This window comes from Lathamus discolor, chromosome 15 (genome assembly GCF_037157495.1).
Source record: "Lathamus discolor isolate bLatDis1 chromosome 15, bLatDis1.hap1, whole genome shotgun sequence".
NCBI lineage: Eukaryota > Metazoa > Chordata > Aves > Psittaciformes > Psittacidae > Lathamus > Lathamus discolor.
In genome coordinates this window covers 6,056,429-6,079,845 of record NC_088898.1, presented here as the reverse complement: position 1 = coordinate 6,079,845, position 23,417 = coordinate 6,056,429, and the positions used below count along the sequence as shown (strand labels likewise).

Here is a 23,417-nt window from a genome sequence, read left to right as displayed (position 1 = left end):
CCTTCATCCGGCCCCACTCGGGTACACAGAGGCCCCCCGCGCCCGCTCCGCCGCTGCGGGGACAGGTGTATGGCTGCGCGCTCCCCTCAGCCGTGGCGCCGGCCCTGCCGCCTGCTCTCGCCCTCCCGCCGGTGTTACCGCGGGCGCAGGGCCGGGCCGCGGCAGCGCCCGGGGTCTCTCGTAGGAGGGGAGGGGAGGGGAGGGGAGGGAGGAAAGGGCGGGGGAGCGGGCTCGGGCGCGGCGCGGATAAAGGGCAGGCGGTGAGGGAGCGGCGGGGTCCGCCCTGGGCAGCCGCGACCCGCGGCTGGGATTCCATCCAGCGCCCGGCGGGTGGGCAGCCCGGGCACCGGGGCGCGTCCCCGTGGGCAGAGCGAGGGGCCCGCGCCCTTCCCTTCGCCCCGGCCCGCCGGGGTGTGCGGTAAAGCCCCGCCGCCCCCCTGAGGAGAAATGCCGGGGGGAGATGGAGAACCCGGAGCTTCTCCATGGGCGGAGGGGATTCAGTGCACAGCAATGGCTTCCCTCGGCAATCACCAGCCCTGTCCAAGGTCAGGAGATGCAGTGCAGAGCCTGGGTGAGGGGAGAGGAGAAGAGAAGGGCTGGGTGTTCAGTGGTGGCTGGAGAGCCCTTTCCTCAAGGAGCGTGGATGTCTCTAAAACGAGGAGCACATAAATTGCTTGCACAATGAACAGAGCTGTCTGCCCAAGCAGGAAGACGTTTAAAAGGAATCCTCCCAACCTCTGTTCCGTTCATAGATGTCATTTTCGTATAGAGGGCAAACACTACGGTTTCTTTCATGAAAGAATCGTGATTTCTTCCTCTGTTACTAACTTTTTTTCCCCTTTTAATTTAATATAAATTAATGGCAGTCAATTGTTTCTCAATTTGTTGCCTGCATACACCGTACCTGCTTACACTGATATAAATCTACACTGCCAGATCATAAATATGTACCAACAGTGTGATCATTTGACCTGATATTTAAGGAAAAGCCCAGGCATTTATCACTGTATGTGTTTTCAGCAGGTCCATGTTAACTGTTCTGGGGTTTTAGTAGATATTTTACCATAAAACAGATGCGTGTTCCAGTCTAAAAGGTACGTGACTCTTGAGCAGTCTTTCATACATATTTAAGTAGGTTCTGGAGAGCAGTTGTCTGGAGATGGCGAATGAACAGAACACATTAGGAGGGGAAAAAAAGACAAAGCCAGAAATCCTGCTCAGCCTGAAATGGTTCTGTATCTTTCTGGAAAACAGATAATCCATTTCCTTTTGGCATTTTGTTTTCAGCAAAGTGCCAGAAGATTCTGATGACTGTATTCACTGAAAGGCCTCGGTCAGGGATTCAGATTTGTTCAAAACAGATAGCAAATCCCACTGTGTGATTTGTATGCTTTTAAATGCAACGAGCAATGGGTTCCTCCATGGAATCTTCGTTTGGCCTTACTTAGAAATTGTGCAGAGAAAAAGAAGGAACAAAAGGTTGAAGATGAATTGCTTTCTGCTGCGTTGTGTGCGGGAGCTGCAATTGTGGTAATGGAATTGTTAAGCTGTGGATGTCCTTAAACCAAGAGAACAGGTTACATTGTTCCCAAGAAGTAATTTATTTCCATTCCTATTGAGGAAACAAAATACATATATATATGTTTATATATATATATATATATATATATATATATATAAAATGTTATATATACACACACACACACATATATCAATTGGCTATTGAAATAGAAATTGCATTTTAAGGTCAGATATAGATGTTATGCTTCTGCGAGATCTATAGTGCATGAAGCGAGCAAACATATTTGGGTTTATTTTTTAATAACAAAAAGTAATGACAGTAACAGAAATGTTGAATGACAAAAACTGGCCTTTAAGTGTTTTTAGCACTTCTTTCTCCTGTTTGTTAGAAAGGCAGGAGAAGCATTAAATCTCTTGCGATAGGGTGGTCCCTCATGGTCTGACATTGCTAATTCTCAACTATTACGTTTATAATTAACCTTAGCAAATAGATGCAAATGACTTAGTACCTTGGCTGCCTTATTTTTGTCTACTGAGTGTGTTTATGGGATTGTATTTGTTCTATTCATAAATACATTGCCTTTTGGAGGCAACTCATTGCTTCCTCTGCATTGGAGGAAATAATACAAATTCCTTCCTTTTTTCTGCTGTGTGTTAGTCTAGTGTGGGAGTTTGGTTTTGCCATCTGCCCCTGGAGTGTAGGCAGCAGAAGAATGGGGTGGAGCAGGCTGCAGATGCCGCTGATGGAGGTTGCCAAGCGGAGTCCAGCACTGTGCTCCCGTAGCTGACCATGGATCAAGCGGAGCGGCGCGTTGCCTGCTTGCTCCTGCAACTGATACGTGTTAAGCTATGCAAATGCCACGCCAGATATGCAGTGGCTTCAGCAGGCACAAAGGCACATAACTGCAGTTGGCCCTGAGCTGCTGCGGGGATCGCAGTGCTCTCGTGGGGAAAATATAAGATTAGGGGAGGCAAGGGAGTGTTCAGATGGAAATGGAGTGGGTAGATGCACTGAGCAGCTACATCGTCAGCCATCTCAAAAATACCTTCTGTTGCAAACTGCTGCATTTTTTCCAGTGGTAGTTGAAAATAAACATCTTTATTGATACTCATGTTCAAAACCTCCATATTGAGTTTGTGTCTTTAAATTAAGCCACCACGCTTGATCATGCCATAGCAAGAAGCATCATTTGCCAATTCCAGATAACTCCCTTTACTTTGTTTTGACCTTCAGGTTATGATAGGTTTTGTCGGGTTTTTTAGCTAACTGGAAAGGTTAGTACATACCAAATGAATTCACTTTTCAGTTGATACTTATAACCTTTTTTTGCATGGGAAGGTCTGTTGTTCACATAACAATAATGCCAAATTGTATGTGGCAAGGAACCAAAAGGGAAGTATGAAACGTGTGCTGTGACAGACTGGATGTCAGGGGAAAAAGAGAAAACAAATTAAGCCATGTCCTCATGCTAGTCATTAGTTGAACGTTATCTTGATTTCCCCCTCCCTTTTAGACTCTACATTCCTTCATCATGTTGTCATCGTTTCGTAAAGTCAAAGTCCAGGTATTTTTACATCATGCATGAAGTGTCATCGCCATACTTTGCCTGTCTGTATTGCAGTGACCTGTTTGTAACAAAGCCCCATCTGTTTGAATTTCTTCTGTGTGGCAGGTGCTTTATTTGCACCTCAGTGTCGAGTCTGATCTGCCTTTCCTTTAACACTTTGAATTTCCTCATTTCTGTCTGTGATGCATGATGTGTGAACATTTTATCTAGTTCAGTCTGGTTGGGTTTTGATGTGGATTAATTTTTGCTTTAAAAAGTACTTGAGTGGTATCTTTTTACTTAAAGCCTCTACAAAGCAACCGTGAAAAGATTTACATTGGGGAACGTTCCACATCTGCAGCTGGATTTCGTTCCTGTTCCATCCACTTGCACGAATTTATAATCCTTTGTATTTTTGTGGTGTTGCTGTTTATATTCTCTGTTAGTTTTCGTCCAGTTGGTGGTAGAATAAATAGGATGTAGGGACCAGCCTTCAGCTGGGCAACACAAGCCACTAGGTTTTATTTGGAAAGGATAGTAATGTAAATGTTTATACTGCGATTCATATTACAATGGAAAGATAACAAAAGGGGGTTGGAAAATGCTGGGGTTAATTATATAAGATCACATTACCTGTAAGCTCTGCATTCCTGCAATGCAGTCAAGGGAGTTTCTCTGGAGTCTCAGCAGAGTGCAGTCCTTGCCAGCTCTGCATAGTTTCATCAAAGGTCTGTGATGATATTAAATGCAAAGCAAAGCCAAAGAAACCCGTACAAAGGCACCAAATGCAGATAGGAAACTGCTCCTATTTAAATAATGCAGTTAAAATTTCAAGACTGAATGCCTAAAAGTGATCAGGTCTTTAATCGTCTTCCATATTCCAGCAGTGCCTGGCTAAGGCTGCACACAAACCCTCTAATCAGCCTAAATCACTGGCTTTGCAGCCTGCTTTACCTCAGGCAGAATTCACCTTTCTTTTTAGTTTTAGTGCTTATTTCTTGTGTCCCTGTACCACCTACTTAAATTCCGGAGCGCGTTTGAATTTTACCTGTGCTGCAGTCAGTCTGTGTGAGCCTGTGGCATTAAGCAGCGACTTCAGCACATCTTGGATTTCTGTACTGCAGCGCTTGCCCCATTTCTCTGGTTTGGAATTCGCAGAGGTTGGAGGTGACCTTCCCGTAACAATAACCAGGGGTATTTGGATGCAGGGTTCTGCTGCACGTAGCCCACCCTTAAAATGTCTTCATTTTATAGATGTAAATTCATAACAAACCAATGCACAGGACATTAATTTTGTCTCAATAGTGTTTTAAGTCTCTAGTATAGGGTATATGATTTGACATCCTTTAGTTCTTTCTTTGTAACACCATATGCTCATGTAGTTTCCTTCACAGGACCCAGCGCTGCGCATATGTTACAGAAGGATTCTCTTTTATTTCCCTGCAGTTCTGGTACATGACTAACATAGCACTGAACTAGGAAGTCGTGGTGCTTTTGTGTTCGAGACAGACACAGTGTTTTGCTGCTTCCTGAGCATTTTGAGGGAGCTGAATGGGGGAAATGAAGGCTGGAAATAAACGCACGCTATTTCCCCCCTGCCCCGTCCCTTCTGTTTGAAGGTTGTTTTCACATCCAATATTAGAACTCTTTTTTGCTTACAGGAGAAAGCTCAGCAATTCATTCCCATTCCCTAGGAGGGAGTAGCCAAGATCAGTTCTTTTGACTTGCAGTGTATAATATTGATGAGCACAAACAATTGCATCAAGCTGTTTGTGTGCGTACGTGGGAAGCAGGGAGTGTTTGATAGGGAAAGTGCTTCTCTTGCAGACTGCGACCAGGGTCACTTAGGCTGAATATATGTAACACTCATCAGGACTTGGCTTAAGAGAAAGTCATTATTTTACTGTATCTTTATATACTGATACCTGACTGCTTTTTAGGGAGTTGGATTCTTTAAACTTCATCTAATTGGTTTTAAAAATACACTGAAGTCGTGCATACAGCATTGAATGTGTTTTAGATTCGAGGTTTTAAATCCCTGAAAATGTGTTTTGGTGAGGGAAATGCTGACAGCTCTTGTGTGTGTCTGCCCTGGTGGCACCGCTGTAATTCCTGCTTAACCCACCTCGATACCGCTGTTCCCCAACTTGAATGGTGTTGCTGACATCATGGCTGTTGCACTGCGGTGGCTATAAATACCTGCACTTGTGTATTCCCATGCACTTTTGAGTGTAATTTGTATTGTCTGGGGAAGGCCGATTATTTTGGATTGAAGGATAAGAGTAGTGAGCTTGTTCGTTTTTGTTTGGTGGGTTTTTTTTTTTTTTGTCTTAAATTCACTGCTTTTTATTGCTTTTTTCTTCTTTTTTTCTGGAAAAAATACCAGCACGATGGTGCTGTCATTTCTGATTATTTTTTCAGTTAGACCTAAGCTGACAAGTGCCTTTCTAAAGTTAGTCTTCCAGCACAGAAGTACGGTGCGAATGCCTTCGGGACAGTTCAGATGGGCTGGTTTGGGGATGTGTTTGCGATGACGCCTGCCTTGGCTGCCTGGAAGGCTGGTGCTGTCCCTCCTGCCGGGAAGGTTCCCCGGTGCCTGACCTTATCAGCCGGTGCAGGCAGTGCTGGGACGGGCTGGAGGCAGCAGCGATGAGAATGTTGTCTCTGCGCACAGTGCCGGTTATCTGGGGTCGGGGCTGGGCACTTGCGCGCAGCCCAGTGTAAGCTGTTGTTTTTCACATTAAAAACAGAAAGTGCAGCTTCTTGTTGGCAGCTGTCTTGCTAGGGATAGAGAGCTGTACCCCAGATGCCTTCAAATGGTGCAGTTGAACCAAGAAGGTTTAGAAACATCTTGGAGGACTGCTTTGTATTCAGGGGAGAGTGTGCCGCAGTTGGAGCGTGAAACCAACAGAGGTAGACTGCATCGTTCTGCAGCATCGATGACTTTTGAGTTCAGAGCTCCCTAGTGAGTGCTGATCGCGCTCTGGCAGGGCACAGACTTGCTGACGTCAGCTGATCTGCTGCAGGAAAGAACAGTCTATTATTGCTAGACCAAAGCACTTCTTTTACAATTGACTAGCTCGACTTACTGGAGCTACAAAAGGAGCCTTTCTTTTAACGAATTCCAGCAAAAAGATGAGCCAGATTGCATGACTCGTGTGGTGAGAGGCAAACCGGCCACCAGGCTACATTACAGCAGGTCTCCTATTTGGTTTTTAAAGATGTAGAATTAATTTAAATTGTAATTTAAATAATGTAACTATTCATGTAATTTAATACTGTAAATAATGATTTAAAGAAATTTAAAATCGCTTGGGCTGTGGATATTATTACTAATACTGAAATACAGGTTGACGGCAAAAGACTGGACAGTGTTCCAGAGACAAACTAGGATTTCATTTTCTCCTGGTAATATTCATAACCAGAATAAGCAGTGAGACGGGCCCCATTCCTGCAATATATTTTGACTCACTGCTGCCTTGTTATTCCTGAACACAGTTCAGCTTAAAAGAAGCACTGTTGGAATTCAAACGCAGTGTGTCAGTGCAGGAAAGGAAGTTTTTTAGCAATAACTTGCTCTCCTGGAGGGAAAATGCTGTTTGAAAGAGCACCTGAAACCACAGCTTTCTCAGGGAAATGGATCTGTTGTTGAGCTCAAGTTATGTTTGGAGGTTTGATCTTTTAATACTCAGATAACTCTAATCAGGTGGAGCCTCTGGTACCACTGCCAGGTGAAACCTGGGCTTCATTTGTGTCACACAGCCTACATAGACGGGGTTGGTTTGCTTTTCCCTTGCCCTCTGTTGAGAGCAGGCCTGGAAGGAAAAGCAAAGCTGACTTTTCTTTCCTTCCTTAAACTGCCGCAATGCAGTTGGGGCTCAGAGTTCATGGGCGCAGCGACTGCTGCTGAAATGGCTGTCCTCTTGCAGGGTGGGACTCTTGGAAGAGAGCTCAGGAATGTGTGAATTCGCCCCCATATGTTCCTTTCTGTCAGCTGGTCCCTTTGCAAGCGCTTGGAAACCAAGCAGAAAACACGGCCATATAGATTGCTTTCCATCCTGCGGTGTTTCTCATACAATTAGGCGAGATGCATGTTTAAGTAAAGCATGTGGCTTACTAATGATTAAATAACTTTTTAATATTTAACAATGCATTTTAAGAGATTGCCCATGTCTTTTAGTATGCAGTTGTAGTCTCTGTTTCTTCCCTATCCTTGATAACACTGATGAGAAGTACATTTTCTCGATGCTTACAGGATTTATAATAAAAGCGTGAAGTGAGCTATTCATGTAAATGCTTGTACATGAAGCCATTAATTACAGAATTGTCCAAGCATAAAGTGTTTGTTGCAGCAGCTTCTTGATACGCAGATGAGCTGTCAAATAAATGGGTAAATACCCAAACTGATGAGAATTATGATCCTATTTCTTTACTTTGTGTTACCATTCTGGCCTAATGCACAGGTCTCCTATTGAAAAATTGCTTTTATGAAGCTTAGGGACTGAAAATTAAAGGTTATCCCACTCTTAATAGAAAGGAAATAAAGCAGAGCAGTCAGTTCTTTGCTGTCTGTGGTAACAATAACAGGGTTTAGTATGTAAAGTGATGTATGAGGATTTTTGGTTGAAGCGGTCAGAGCAGGATCACTTCCTAATGAAATGCTCCTTGACTGACTTGTCTTAAGGTCACATCTGTGAGGCATCATGAGCCTCTGTATTGGCTTTTGAAAAGTTAATGTAGGGAGTGGCAGGATGGGTTTGTAATGTTTTAATTGAGAGAACAGAGAGGAGAAGCATCACGCACATGGACGTGTGTGTATATGTATAATACAGATAGATACATGTGGACCAGTTAGCTGCTGTTTAAAAAAACAGCAACATTCTTTAGCTTACTTATATTGACTGTTTTAAATGTTTCGAGATTGTACATACTGTGCAAGAAACCTTTTATGTCTACACATCTACATACATATGTATATGCACAGAAACACATTTGTATTAGACTTGCATGCAGCAGTTTGAGGTGACATGGCCTTTATATGACAGCAGCCATATTTTTCCAGAAGATGTTAAATATCTTTGTAAATATTCCTTTCCCATTATTCTCTGCTGGAAGTGTGCTTTTATTTAAGTGTATAATACTTGTGTTGTATGCACATACCTGCACACACAGAGTAAGACTGTAAGTAAAGCCACAAGCAAGTTTGAAAAGAGCAGGCTTTTCTTTCCTGGATCTCCTCCTGCCCTTCCTTTGTTATAGAATGCAAACAAAATGTATTTTTTTTGGCTTTCAGAAAATGGATCCAAGTGGTGTGAAAGTGCTGGAAACAGCAGAAGATATCCAAGAACGGCGCCAACAAGTTTTGGACCGTTACCACAGGTTCAAGGAACTATCTTCTCTAAGGCGCCAAAAACTTGAAGATTCCTATCGATTCCAGTTTTTCCAGCGTGATGCAGATGAGCTTGAAAAATGGATCCAAGAGAAACTGCAGATAGCATCTGATGAAAATTACAAAGACCCAAGCAATTTACAGGCAAGTCCTGCTGCCATCTTATGTTTCCTCTACTATAAACTTTAGGGCGTACCAGGTCAGCTGGGATAGAACAAACACAGAAATGTAACCTGATCTGAGAGCAGTGAAGAGAGATGAATGCAAATACCCACAGCCTCCCAAAGTGTTCTTCAAAAGCCTGGCCTCTTTGCTGATATAGTTGGAGTATTTCTAGTAATGATTAGATGCTGAATCAGCGTAGGAAAAGTTACTTAGTGTAGCGTAGTGTAGAACGCTTTGTTTAACCCTAGAATTTGTTGGGCACTTTGTGAATAAACATGAATTGACTCTTATTGTTTCCACTAAAAAGATGTAAAAAATAAGCTAGTAGAACTAGCTGGTGTCTGAACACTGCAGTTTGCAACAGCAAATGCAGTGAAGTAACTAAAATCAGGATGTTTGAATCCAGCCGTGAAACACATGATACAGCAATGATTCCTGCTGTGCTGTTTTGCTGGTTGGTTGTTGGTAGTGAATATGTGTAAAATACACTAAAAATACTTGATGCTGGGAAATATGGAGGAGGACCATGCACCAGATCCGTCATGTTCTTTGATGTTTTACTTGTAGGGGAAGCTGCAGAAGCACCAAGCCTTTGAAGCTGAGGTGCAGGCCAATTCAGGGGCCATCGTTAAACTGGATGAGACTGGAAATCAGATGATTAATGAAGGCCATTTTGCATCTGAAACCATAAGAGTGAGTTTTAAAACTTCTTTCTTTTTTTTTTTTTTGCCTCTTACAGCCTTTTCCTGTACCACTTCGTGCAGATTGCAGATAACTCTGCATTCTGAAACAGTTCTAAAAATTACACAGGTGACTGGTTAGAGAAATCACAAGAGAATTTGTATTTGTAAAGCTGACTTTTCTCTTTCGTGAACACCCAGCTCATATCTATCTATTCTTGGATCCAGTTCTGAGATGAACTGTCTGCATCTGGAGCCCAGGAACTTGGAATGCAAAATCATCAGTAATTCAAAGATGTGTTTAAAGTCACAAGGCAAATAATTAATTGTATTTGTGGTTCTTTCCAAAATGACACAAGATCGAGCAGCAGCAGATTCACAAGGCCTGGTGTCAGGGATGTTGACCACTCGATTTTTGCTGATGTAGAGCATTTTCATCTTCTGCAGTAGCCGTTCCAAGTAATATAAGTAACCAGAGCAGTAAACTTCAGATGTGTAATTTCTATGTGCTCTGGCCCAGATCAGGTCTCTGTGATCTTTACTTTTTTGCTGAAGTTCTACTGCCCATACACTTGGGTCTTTTTGAATTTGTGTTCCACGGCTTTTCCTGTGAGCTTCAAGTACAGTGCTCCGTCTGCTCTGTTTATTTGGCAGCAAACACCTCTTTGGACAGCTGCTTCCTCAGTAACAAGTGCTAAGCTTACTTTAAATCCTTTGCTGAGATAGACTGTTGTTTCTTAATTTCTCTCTAAATCTCCCAAACTCTGTAATACAATGACAGATGTAGTTGTCACATCTTTGCTGCTGCACTAGATAGGTTTACATTTGACAGTATTTGAGCAATTATCAATGTTACAGAAAGTCTGAGCAAACTGTAAGTTTTAGGTGATGACTTGCTGGTTATCTTTTACTCCTTCTGTGTATTCTCGTTTTCCTCTGGTTATATTAGTGTTTTCTCTCTTACTCCCCCATGACCTTACATGATGTCGTCTAGTGCGAGATGTCCCTGTCCATGGCAGGGGGGGTGGAACTGGATGATCTTAAGATCCTTTCCAACCCAAACCATTCTGTGTGTGCATGCACACATACATGTGCGTACCCCACCAATAAACACTTATTCTGCATACCAGCTGCTTCTTCTAGGACTCATTTTGTTAAAGCTGCTGTTTCTGGACATCAGCTAGTTTCCATTTTGATTATGGCTGCATTTTAGTTTAATGCAAAGAAGTTGTTTAAAGCATTTTCCTGTAAAAGATTCAGATGTGAGCTGTTACAGGTTTTTAAAAGGAGAGCCCTTGTGATGTTTTTGTAGTGATTATCAAACTTACATGTTCATCATTTCATTATAACCAAGAAAAGATGGTAACCAAGAAAACCTGGTATTACTTTTAAAACATTAGCATTACCTTAGCGGGGTTTTATTAATTTTATATGATCACAGTGGGATCTCTAATCTTTCCTCCAAATGGGGGGGGGGGGGGGAATGCTTTGCAGTTGGATGATCTTAATAGTGTGTCATAACTGCAGTGAAAGTTATTTGTGGTGTTATTTGGAGTGGTAATTTGCCTTTTAATGGTTCAGTCTTTCACGCCGTACCGGACTGCGCAGCGCCCAATAGTAACAGCTACTCAAGTTGGGTCCCACATCCGAGTAGGTGAAGCTTCTTGCAGTGCAGTGCAACTTTTTTCTCCAGTATCTCCTTTCTTCGTTGGTTGATGATTTGCACTATTCTCGTGTGCAGTGCTAGGAAACCGAGTAGTGTGAGCTCTTTACCCTCTGGAAACCTACCTAACTGAGCGGATTAAACGGGTATCCGCCTATGCTCAATGTTCAAAAGCTTCTCCAGCATGACTTTCAAGTTTCAATTCTCGATGAGCAACGCGTTATAGACGATGGGTGGAGCAGATACTTTCCTGTTTTGCAAGTTGTGTGTCTGTGTGGGAGTGTGGTTTTTCTGTTTAATTGTCTATAAAACTTACGGTTGCTCCCAACAGTTTTGAAAGACAGAGGTGCAGCCAGAGAAAGACTCAATATTAAAGCTGGTAATTGCTCCTAGTATTCCAGTGTTATGTTACTTAACAATGTTGGCTAAATATATTAAGTGATTAGTGCTAAGAGAAAGCGTTAAAATACTGTAAAGTGGCACAAGTTTGGCTGGAAACAAAATGTGTCATCTTAAAAATGAGTATGAAAATGAGCACAACATTCATTATTGGGAGTTGAATTTCCTGTAGAAGACTGAACATTTGAAGGGGACAGCAGCATATATTTGGTCTGACTTCATGTCAGCATAGAATTTAAATCAAATTTGATCTCAGAATGTTTAACTCGTAGTTATGTAAATGTAACTATTTGATAGCTTCATTAATTATGAACAAGTGTATAAATACTCAGTAATTTCTAATTTAGTGTTGTTTAGATCACTTTACCTCATTTGAAAACTAATGACTGGAGATGAAACTCTTATTAGGTTTGTCCACCCTATGTCTAAAGTGAGGATTAGCATGTACTGTTCCAGGAAAAAAATCATCATCTGTTAAGGTCAGGAAGGAAATAAATCTGATCTTCTCTGATACAGGATTTTAATAACAGCATTCTATTGTTCTAGACTCGGCTGCAGGAGCTGCATCGACTATGGGAACTGCTGTTGGAAAAGATGAGAGAGAAGGGAGTCAAATTGTTGCAAGCACAGAAGCTGGTGCAGTACTTACGTGAATGTGAAGATGTCTTGGACTGGATTAATGACAAGGTATATTATTACCTGCCTTTGGTGTGTGGAATGTGATGTGTTTGTGTGAAATCTGTCTCTCACTCTATAGTTGCTGGAGTTTGGGTAGTCAAAGACAGCTTTTAAAGGCACCTGTACATTTACCTTATTCATACTGCATAAGCAGTAGGCATGCCAGCTGCTATGTGTTCTTTTGCAGCCACAAAACAAGGTCCTGGACTAAGAGGAAGCCTGCATGAAGGAAAGCATAGTTAAACATGAATTCTTTGCTTTGAGGAGACCTTCATATTTCTCATTGTAATCAAATTCACGTTCCTGTAAGGGAAATATACAACATGTAAAAGCAAATGTGTTTTATAAATGTTCTAAATGATCAGTCCTAGCAAGTAGCCAGCCCAACCAGCAAGCAGCGTGTATGTAATTACTTAATGGCTGGAATATCTTTAGATATTCATTGTGAGGACATGAGCTGCAGGAGAACTGTTGGCTCTTGATTCTTTGAACTCTGAGGAAACAGACCACAAACCACACTATCAAGAAAAAAAAAGCCACAAATGATCATAGAGGTTTTCTTAATGATGGTTTGTTATTTTGTGTCACTGTGGGTTCAAACTGTAAACACTGCTTAGCTGTTACTGAATATGAGTGCACTTTCCATCTGGAGTTGGTAGCAAATGCTAATAAACGGCCTAAAAATGTAATCAAGTTCTAGTCACTGTGTGCTCCACAATAACATGGGCAATTATTTTGTACTTTAAAAAGTATGGTTTTTTTCTGTGTGTATTTTCTTTCAGTAATTTAGGTTGTTTTAGTAGAGATCATCATGCACGGGACAAAAAACTTAGGATAGAAGAATTCATTATATTCAGTAACTCGAAAAATTAGTAAAAACAAGCAAGATGAAAAAACTAATACCCTTGATGATCTTGCATGTTTGCTGCAGTAATGGACAGATGTTGGGGGGAGGAATGGGATTTAGCAGAGGAAACTTTGTAGTTTTAAAACCACCTTTAAATGCACTGATTTTAACTCTTTGACCTACTGAAAATTAGAACAGCTCCCTTCCTCATTTCAGTCGTGATTTCCCATAGGATATACTGACATTTGCTTTTTTTCCCTCAATGTTCTAGGAAGCAATAGTGACCTCAGAAGAACTCGGGCAGGATTTAGAGCACGTTGAAGTTTTGCAGAAGAAGTTTGAAGAGTTCCAGACAGACCTGGCAGCTCATGAGGAAAGAGTAAATGAAGTGAACCAGTTTGCTGGCAAACTTATCCAGGTAAACATTAATGTGTGTTGAAAATGTCTTTTGGCAAGCCTGGTGTAACACAATAAGCTTTGTCTGCAACTTCCTCTATGTTCCCTTTGGTTTGGTAGCTGATCTTTAAGCTTTACTACTCTACATGTGCCAGAGTACTTGGCTGTCTTAATGGTGGTCATTTGATTCACTCATTCTTCTGCCTAACAGTTTTAACTGCCCCAGCTGAGGATGTTTCTGAAAATGTGGAGAACAGTGATTAGTCAAAGAAATTGTATTTGGGGTTAAATGTGTTTCCCTTGGATAACCAGGATTAACATCTCTTCTGGTGTGTTACCTGGACTTGATCAAGGATGGAGACAGGGCAGGAAGTACCGCTTTCCAGGAAAAAAAAGATGGTGTTTACAGTCCTCTTCCCATTGACTGATTAGTACATAGGGAACTACTACAGGAGCATTGAATGTTTACACAGTGGGGCTTGAGGCAAACTGTTGAGTTAAGTGATCATCTGGCAAGAGCAGTAATGATGAACGGATCTCTTGAAAGCAGCGGTGTCACAGGGTTTTGTCAATGGATAAGACCACAGAACATGGGAAAAGAGCGTTTTTCCTTTGGTTGCTAGGAACAGCACCCTGAAGAGGAACTGATAAAATCCAAGCAGGATGAAGTAAATGCAAGCTGGCAGCGTCTGAAGGGACTTGCCCTTCAGAGACAAGGAAAACTCTTTGGTGCAGCTGAAGTTCAGCGCTTTAACAGGTATGGTCTTGGCTGGATCTGCTGAAGTGATGTAACATTTGTGTGGATGTTTAATGAGGCATTCAGCTCTATCCAGTAGTATGAGAAGAGCTGCTGTTGTCTGTTAACGGTTCTGCTTTATTCTTCCTCATGACTTGTTGAATGTGGGCATTGTTGCTCTAGATTTGCCTTGGAATAGTCATTCTGATTTAGCTGTTCAACACTTGGCAGTTCTGCTTGCCTTTCCTCTGAGGGCTTTTCCTCCCAGTTCTGTCCTAGATGAGCCTTAAAAGGTTTTTGTTGTCAGCTGGATGTCAGTCCAATTGTTCTCGGAGGTCTTTGGACAGTGTCTTGCTATGCTTATCCTCATCTACAGCATTTTGAGATTTGCCGTTACTAAGCTGGAGGAAGGTCTGGAGTGGGAAATGTACCTACTAGGCAGTGGTGCTCAGTAGGGCTGTAATTCCTTGCTTGCACCTGATGACACCATCTGAAGAATGGCTGCCAATACACTTCAAGGGGGTTTGAGGTTTTTAAAGTCCAGTTTTTTCAAGGGATGACTGTGGTGTCTCTCCCAGTACTCCTGGCATAAGTACAGGAAAACATCCTGCTTTCTTCCCTTTTCCATACAAGATAAGACTGTTTTCAATTTGTGCTTTGTTTTGAAGGGATGTGGATGAAACAATCAGCTGGATTAAGGAGAAAGGGCAGTTGATGGCCTCAGATGATTTTGGCAGAGACCTTGCCAGCGTGCAGGCGTTGTTGCGTAAGCATGAAGGCCTGGAGAGAGATCTTGCAGCTCTTGAAGATAAGGTACCCATGCGAGATGCATTTTTACCTGCAATTTGTATGAAGTAAGCTGCTTGTAAAAGGCTAGAAGCTTACTCACTGTTTGTGACCTGGTTTAGGTTAAAGCCCTTTGTGCAGAAGCTGACCGTTTGCAGCAGTCTCACCCAATAAATGCCTCTCAAATTCAAGTGAAACGGGAGGAGCTGATTGCCAACTGGGAACAGATCCGGACTCTGGCAGCAGAGAGGCATGCTCGCCTTAATGACTCCTACAGGTAGGAATGCCGTCATGCTGAAATGACCTTTCTTCCTCAGATTTGACAGAATGCTCCTGGGAAGAGAAAAAAGGGATGACATTTCCAGAATTTTGGGATGATTCTGGTGTTTTCAGAAGCAGTTTTGTTCACCGAATTATGTTTTACAATAACTTCTTGTAGTAAAAGAGATACATGATAAATATGTACAGCTTCAGGTCATTCTCTGGATGTAGATTAATTATGTAAAGAGACACCTAGATGTTTTAGGATGTTTGATTTTCTTTTTCCCCCATCTGAGTTGGTATCTGCCATTTGAAGTAGTGCGGCTTTGTTTTTATACGCATATTGCAAATCTGTTCATGATGAAGTTGTTACGATTCTTAGTGAAGATTATTGTTTGATGTATTGTCCTCAACAAAATGAAGTACCTGTTTCTGTGACAATTGCTTTATTGCTGTGGGATTTGTCTCCATCTAGTCTTGTTTCTACACAAGCCTGGCTGTCTATGAAATGCAGTCCTTTAGATCACTATTGAGAAGCCGCACTAAAAAGAAACTTAACCTAATCTTGTGGTTAGTTTCCACCCTTCTTGGTTTTGTTTTTCTGCTGTTTGCTTCTTCCCATGATGCAAGATTTATGGTGGTGGAGACTCACACAATAATAATTTTTTCCTTTGCCTTCCTTGTCATAATCTCTTCACATCAATTAACAGCAAATGTGAAAGGGAAACAAATGGATCACTTTTGCTGATAAGCATGTGCCAAATAACTTACAGGCATGCTGAAAGGAATTTGAGAATTCATTTGCTTGTTGTTTTAAGGCTGAGGCATGTGCAGCTGAAGCTTTCTGTCAGTCTGCGCCCCACACTGTTATGATTGTGACAAGCAGTCCGTGGGCTACCTTTAAACACTCTGCTGGAGAACTGCCTTTTGATTTCTGTTGTCTTCAACATACAGGCTTGTAGTCACGAGTATTCATTTTACTTTGATAAGTTATATGTAAAACATGTCTTTGAGAAATTGATTTTGAACATACCTTTTTTCTGTCTATAAAAGGCTTCTTTTTTTGATGGAGAGCATATTTAGTTAGTTAATATTCCAGCTGTGAATTGGTATTGTTTTGTTCTATCTGAGGAACAGCTTTTATGTTTTGTAACACCTTCTGTGGGATAAGGATGGAGAAACAACGCAAACTTAATTATTCCCAACCATTTTTCATTGTGCTTTCCTAAGGCTGCAGCGCTTTCTTGCTGACTTCCGAGACCTCACCAGCTGGGTGACTGAGATGAAGGCTCTGATAAATGCTGATGAACTTGCTAATGACGTTGCTGGAGCAGAAGCCCTTCTAGACAGACATCAGGAACACAAGGTACAATGGCTATGCAGCCAAATCCAGTCAGCAGCCTTCAATAGCTGATCTGTATGTCTGTCACAGTCTCTGAATAGGAACTGCTGATGTTGTATCACCAGAATCCTTTGATCAGGCAACTAACACAGTACAAGATGGCTGTCCTGATTTAATGTTTTTACTTTGTTTCTCAATAGTAGATAAGCATTAATAAATAAGTATTTAAGAATGCTTACGATAATATTTCATTAAAAATCAGACGTGATAGCAGTAATTCGGGCTAATGACTGGTTTAGTTCTCCATCATGAGGAACTGCTATAAGTAAGCAGAAAGTGCAGCTTAAAACCAACCTTTAGTTTCATTTCAACACATGAATTTATACTTATCTGCACTGTAAGGTAGTACATTTCATTCTAGTTTTCCTGTTAAGGGTAATGTATTCAAAGATAGCTTAAGATTTATCATTCAGGTGTGCAGACTGTTGTCTCTGTGTTATTTTCAGTAGCAGTTTTCGTATTCTGGCCCTGTTCCAAGATAAATTTTGGTAACAGCTTATTCATGTCCCTTTTATAGGGAGAAATTGATGCCCATGAAGACAGCTTCAAATCTGCTGATGAGTCTGGCCAGGCTTTGCTTGCTGCTGGGCATTATGCTTCTGATGAAGTTAAAGAAAAGGTAAGTTGAGAGCAAGAGCTCCTGGAAGAATTTAAGAGGTTCTCTTACAAATAGGTCTGGAGTCAAAAAGTGTGGTTGTCCATTGAATATCTCTGTAGATTTAATTTGGAAAAGGAGAGGTTTCTGGCTGAAGTCAGAAAGTTGTAGCCACTATTCAAGCTTGATAAGTTAACAAAAGGCTCGCCCTGTGTGAGGGTGATGTTCTCAGTAATAGAAGGATTCTTTATACAGGAGATCATTTTCAGTCTGGTGTTAAGCCACTTTTTTAGAGTCACGACTTTGCATTGTGATAGAAGTGAACCAAACTTAGATAAAACTATTCTGTATTCCTCTTCCCAATCCGTTAGCTGACCATCCTCTCGGATGAAAGATCTGCCTTGCTAGAACTATGGGAGCTTCGCAGGCAGCAGTACGAGCAGTGCATGGACTTGCAGCTTTTCTACAGAGATACTGAACAAGTTGACAACTGGATGAGCAAACAAGAAGTGAGTGCACATCTTTGAACTCTCCAGATAAGGTTGATTTTCATTTCAAGTCTGCGTCTTTAGACTTAAAACAATTGGTTTATGGGTGGAGTGACTGCCACTAAACATGCACTAGGGAGCAGGGTGCTGTGCAGAGTTACTATCTGACTGCCCCATCTGCTACAATGACTGTTTCCATCTGATGTTTTAACTGTTGTGACAAGTTGGCTTGAGATTGCTTTTGTGTATGTGAACTCTTGTAAAGTGATGGTTGAATAACAAGCTAAAAAGAATTATTTGGACCCTGTTAGAGGCATACAGGGAACACTGTCCCAATATATCTTCCTGTACTTCTCAACATCATTGACACGGCTTGAGCTGACTTAGAGCAACTGAGCATGGAAACATAAAAATGTGTTTTTTTCCTGACTTCAGGCATTCCTTCTAAATGAAGACCTTGGTGATTCTCTGGATAGTGTGGAAGCTCTTCTAAAGAAGCATGAAGACTTTGAGAAATCCCTAAGTGCCCAAGAGGAGAAAATCACAGTAAGACATTTACATTAGGGATCACTAAATGGGCAAGAAATAAAACAAGTGAATTTGTTTCCTGGGGAGAAGACACTGCTGCAGAATAGCAGAGGAGGATGGGGTTTGCTCTGTAGGATGATCCACTGTTGTGTGGGATGTATTATTTCTAAATTATGTGTAGTGTCTCTAAAATGGAAAATAGTGGAAAAGGCATGATAGGGCTTGATTACTGCCTCAGAGAGCTAGGTAACCCAGTGCTTGCATATCATGCAACACACATGTGGATGATTTGTCAAAATCTGCATTCTTCCATGTGTAAGATGATGGTACACATAAAGAAGCGTATAACAATGCTATCTGAGTGGGGTTTTGTTAGTTTTACTGTGATAAACCTTTGAGAACTAATCTACTAACTGAACTTGCACTTACAATGTGTATTACACCAAATAAATGGAAACCTGTTTTCTCTTTAGGCCTTAGACGAGTTTGCCACTAAATTGATTCAGAATAACCATTATGCCATGGATGATGTTGCTACACGCAGAGATGCTGTAAGTATCTAAGCCATATTTGTACTCTAGACTTCAAATCATAGTTTTCTTTATTATTTTAAATGTTATGACTGCAGTACACGGCAGCAAATAGAGCAGAGCTCTCACAAAAGTGCAGTACAGTGGTGGTTCTTACAAGCTTGAAGGATTTAAAAACCTTTAAACCTTTACTTCTTCTGTTTCAGCTGCTGAGCCGCCGAAATGCCCTTCATGAAAGAGCCATGTACCGCCGTGCTCAGCTGGCAGATTCCTTCCATCTGCAGCAGTTCTTCCGGGACTCTGATGAGTTGAAGAGTTGGGTTAATGAAAAAATGAAAACTGCAACAGATGAGGCATATAAGGTAAACACAAAGACAAATGTTAGAGTCGTTTTAAGGCAATAGCAGGCTTAATATAATCAGCCTAATGATATGAAGCAATGTCAGCCAAAATGTTGCTGATAGTAGACAGTATTAATGGCAACAGAAGGCGCTATGGTTTCTCCCTGACCCCAGGGGGGATTTTCCCATCATGCTGTAATCATGCTTATTTTGAACAGCTTAAGTGTTCTGATTTAGGCATATTTTTGGCACCAAATCCTCTGGCAATATCTTGGCATGTAAATGAGTGTACTCTAATTTTAAAAGTTCTTCAGAGACCTATAGATACTAATTTTGGACTGAAGGGTTCTTTTCTTTCTTCATCTGTAGGATCCATCAAACTTGCAAGGTAAAGTTCAGAAACATCAGGCTTTTGAAGCAGAGCTTTCTGCTAATCAGAGTCGTATTGATGCACTGGAGAAAGCTGGCCAGAAGCTGATAGATGTCAATCACTATGCATCTGATGAAGTGGCAGCTCGCATGAATGAAGTTATCAGCTTGTGGAAAAAGCTTCTGGAGGCCACTGAACTCAAAGGTACGACTTGCTCAGAAGAATATGGCTAATTCTTTTGCTAGGGAGTTTAGCTGGGAGAAGACAGGAAGGGAGTTAAATAAAGTGGAAACCATAAGTCATTTTTTCCTCTTTCTGCTCTGTCTTGGTCAGGTATAAAACTGCGTGAAGCCAATCAACAGCAGCAGTTTAATCGCAATGTGGAAGACATTGAGCTGTGGCTCTATGAAGTAGAGGGACACTTGGCTTCTGATGATTATGGAAAAGACCTTACTAATGTGCAGAATCTTCAGAAGAAACATGCCCTGCTAGAAGCAGATGTTGCTGCCCATCAGGTAAGGGAAATCATTTTTCTTCCTGTCGTTTCAGATTTCCTCACTCAGAAGTGCCCACTCCAGAGACCTTAGTAGGTCTGGATTGTCATGAATTTTGTAGCTTTGGGCTTTGCAGCTTATTTATCAGAAATAATTTTGAACTGAAACATAAATGTATGTCTCTAAGAGCAATATCTTTGTGCCTTTGACAAAAAAAAGCTTTTGAAAAAGGACAATGATTCCATACTGTGGGCTGCTGACAGCACAGCATTGTTTTGTGCTGTATCAACTTAAAATGATGTGCTGTGCGTTGCGTAGGAAATAATTCTCCCTTACACTCTCCATTTGCAAACAGCTTATTCTTGTTCGGTTTGTTTTCATTATAGCTCTAAGAAATGGAAGGGGAGGGAGAACGGATCAGTTTTGAAATATAGCACTTTACAGCAAGTGGTTCCTTCATTTGCTGGTGATCTTTTAGGGGAATTAAATCCACAGCAAGAAAATCAACAAAATCTGGCTTTCCACAACTGGAATTGCCAGTTAATTGCTAACAATTAAGAAATGGTTTGTGTGGAGTAGCACATCTGTAAGGTTAATGTAACTTCAAGAATCTTTATTTTATGAAGTTAACAGACTGAAACCAATTGCATTTACATAACATTGAATATTGTCCGGGGTCTAATTATCACCACAATGGTTGCACTCTTCTGTCACAAGATAACTTACTAAGGCCTGAAAATATTTACAGTCGCTGCAGCCATCTTAGAGAAATCCTAACATAATGCTATTCCTGGGTTGATTTTAGGATCGTATAGATGGCATTACCATCCAGGCACGCCAGTTCCAGGATGCTGGGCACTTTGATGCTGACAATATCAAGAAGAAGCAAGAAGCTTTAGTAGCTCGTTATGAAGCTCTGAAGGATCCTATGGTAGCTCGAAAGCAGAAACTTGCAGATTCTCTTCGCCTGCAACAGCTCTTCCGTGACATTGAGGATGAAGAGACCTGGATTAGGGAAAAAGAGCCCATTGCAGCTTCAACAAACCGAGGTTGGTCCATCCTGGTATCTCCAGGATTTCAGTGACAGAATTGCTCTGTTATAATCTGTCTCTTTACGGAAGATTCCCTAGAAATTTCTGAAACATTTATTGTAATTGCCATTGCCTGGAGTTCCAGATTTACCATCACCCATGGTTCTTTGACTGTTACATTACTTCTAAAATTTGAATGGGTAGCAGTTTTCAGTGCTCTGTCTCCATTGCGATAGCACTCACTCTGCAAGTTGTCTAACGCTGGTTGCAGCTGCCTTGAAATTTTTGGTTAATGACCCAGAATGAGCTGATGAATTGTTTTCTTTCTTTCAGGCAAAGACTTAATTGGTGTCCAGAATCTGCTAAAGAAGCACCAGGCTTTGCAGGCAGAAATTGCAGGCCATGAGCCCCGCATTAAAGCAGTCACACAGAAGGGAAATGCTATGGTTGAAGAAGGTATGTCTCAGTGGGTTTAACTCCTCCTCTTTCAGAAATCCAAAAGTCTTAATACTGGACTTTGGTCCTGTATGGTTAAGGATCAGTGCCTGTTTTTATCCAGATACCTGCTGGCAGGATGAGCTTCATTTTTCAACCTAAAACTAGATTCCTTGATGGGAACCTGTCATGATTTTCACATATGTGCATCTGCTCTTGACAGGCATATATGATCCCTGTATTCAGCACCTTTGTGCCTGTGATATTTAGTCTCCATTTTTAAGTCTATTAAAGGCTTATATCAGAGATACGTAGTCATGATGTGAGAGAGAATCCTCCACAAAGACAATACGAGTTATTCCTGCTTTTAAATAAGTAGGCATCTTTATTTCTAACTGGGTGTAATTAACACCAGATTACTCAAATTCGCTGATTCCAGGATTCAGAATGCTGGTCTGAAATAAGATTTTGTCTGCTGCCAAAACTCTGCCACTGGAAAAAGGTGGCTTTTTGTGTTGTATCACTGAGAAGAAATATGATGTGGCTTGTTTGGTTTAGAATGATTCAAATGTTCCTAGTACAGCTTGATTGACAGGTACAGTGTCTTCCAGTCTTAAGGCAAAAGGACAAGTTGAGTTGTGCTTTCGTTATTCTAGGCAGAATAGGCTGTAGGTTTAAATGGGTCTAATTTCTGACTTCCAAGAAGTACAGGTAATCTTCAGTTCCCTCTCCTTCTGTTACATAGGACATTTTGCAGCTGAGGATGTGAAAATCAAACTGAATGAGCTAAACCAAAAGTGGGACTCACTGAAAGCTAAAGCATCTCAACGTCGACAAGACCTAGAGGATTCCCTGCAAGCTCAGCAGTACTTTGCTGATGCTAATGAGGCAGAATCCTGGATGAGGGAAAAGGAGCCCATTGTAGGCAGTACAGACTATGGAAAAGATGAAGACTCTGCTGAGGTATTTGAGATTGTTTGAATCTGTTTTGCATAAACACAGCAAGGATTTGTCCCGTGGTAAAAAAATGAGTTCTGCTGATTTTGAGATTCATACAAAAAATGACAGAAGACTCTTGTATCAAGCTGAATTTTGGCTTTGAATCAAAAGATGACAGTTTTCCCTGTGTCTTCATTAGTGTACATGAAATTTTCCTGTTCAGTATATTAAATCAATTGTGAGGAAACTTTACATTTACTTTGCATCAGCTCTTTTAACAGGGTTTTTTTGCTTGGTTTTGATAAAGTATAACGAGACTAATGTCAGCAAATTCTTCATGTGATGTTGCATTTCAGTATGAGTCTGGTTTTTAGTAGTTCATTGCTCTGGAAGTAATTTTTTGTCTAGAGTTATTTTCCTAGTGTCATTCTGCAGTCAAACCCGACATCCCAGACACTGCTCACTGACAGTTCATCAAATTGAAGTGCAGTTTAAAGGCATACTTTCAAACTTAACACTATTTCCAGCGCGATACATGGTATTCCTGGTCAGAACAAAAGAATGTTTCTGAGATAAGGTAGAGCAAAAGCACCAGAAGCATTTGGAGCCCTATCTAGCCTGTGAATAAATAGAAGTGGTTATTCTCATGAGAGTCACAAGGCTGGCAGCTCTGAAAAACCCACATTCCCTGTGTATGGAGCCAAAGTATATATTTTAAACAGAGAGGTATTTGTAAATGGTGTACATGTTGGTTTTGTCTTTCACTTTCAGGCTCTTCTGAAGAAACATGAAGCTTTGATGTCTGATCTTTCTGCTTACGGCAGTAGTATACAAGCTTTAAGGGAACAGGCCCAGTCATGCAGGGTAAGGAAAGATGCTAATCATGTTGCTGAAATTCTTGGGTCAGCAAAAGGTAAAGACAAAGCCTAATAACAGTTGTTTTTCAGAGCCTATTGCAGACTGTACTTGATTTTCTCAAAAGAATTAGTGGCCTGTTTTCATAATCGTAACAGACAGCTGTGTTGCCTCAGAAGAAGACAGTGTAATGTGGTTTTCAAGGTTTGAGCCCAGACAGCACCTCAACTAAGTCTATCTGCATTTGTTTCAACAGGAAGAATTTTAAGGCATTACAGTAGCTTTAACTAAGGCTGTTAGGACAACTACATTGATTGTCATAAACATGGAACAACTCATTT

General features: G+C 41.2%; 1 protein-coding gene across 6 annotated transcripts in view; it reads left to right on the top strand.

Annotated features, from left to right (window-relative positions):
- SPTAN1 (spectrin alpha, non-erythrocytic 1) overlaps positions 1–23,417 on the top strand; it is a 50,964-nt gene that overhangs the window by 150 nt on the left and 27,397 nt on the right. For 5 of the 6 annotated variants that reach the window (XM_065695972.1, XM_065695968.1, XM_065695971.1 and 2 more), the window contains exons 2-21: positions 3,036–3,086; positions 8,362–8,601; positions 9,190–9,315; positions 11,911–12,051; positions 13,161–13,307; positions 13,909–14,042; positions 14,690–14,834; positions 14,930–15,084; positions 16,299–16,434; positions 16,988–17,089; positions 17,437–17,574; positions 17,989–18,099; positions 18,555–18,632; positions 18,818–18,973; positions 19,322–19,526; positions 19,656–19,837; positions 20,622–20,865; positions 21,181–21,303; positions 22,028–22,245; positions 22,993–23,085. In XM_065695972.1, coding sequence (XP_065552044.1) covers positions 3,054–3,086; positions 8,362–8,601; positions 9,190–9,315; positions 11,911–12,051; positions 13,161–13,307; positions 13,909–14,042; positions 14,690–14,834; positions 14,930–15,084; positions 16,299–16,434; positions 16,988–17,089; positions 17,437–17,574; positions 17,989–18,099; positions 18,555–18,632; positions 18,818–18,973; positions 19,322–19,526; positions 19,656–19,837; positions 20,622–20,865; positions 21,181–21,303; positions 22,028–22,245; positions 22,993–23,085 — 2,907 coding nt within the window. In that variant the 5' untranslated portion in view covers positions 3,036–3,053. The remainder of the gene's footprint in view (positions 1–3,035; positions 3,087–8,361; positions 8,602–9,189; positions 9,316–11,910; positions 12,052–13,160; positions 13,308–13,908; positions 14,043–14,689; positions 14,835–14,929; positions 15,085–16,298; positions 16,435–16,987; positions 17,090–17,436; positions 17,575–17,988; positions 18,100–18,554; positions 18,633–18,817; positions 18,974–19,321; positions 19,527–19,655; positions 19,838–20,621; positions 20,866–21,180; positions 21,304–22,027; positions 22,246–22,992; positions 23,086–23,417) is intronic. The other variant, XM_065695967.1, reaches the window with a different exon arrangement.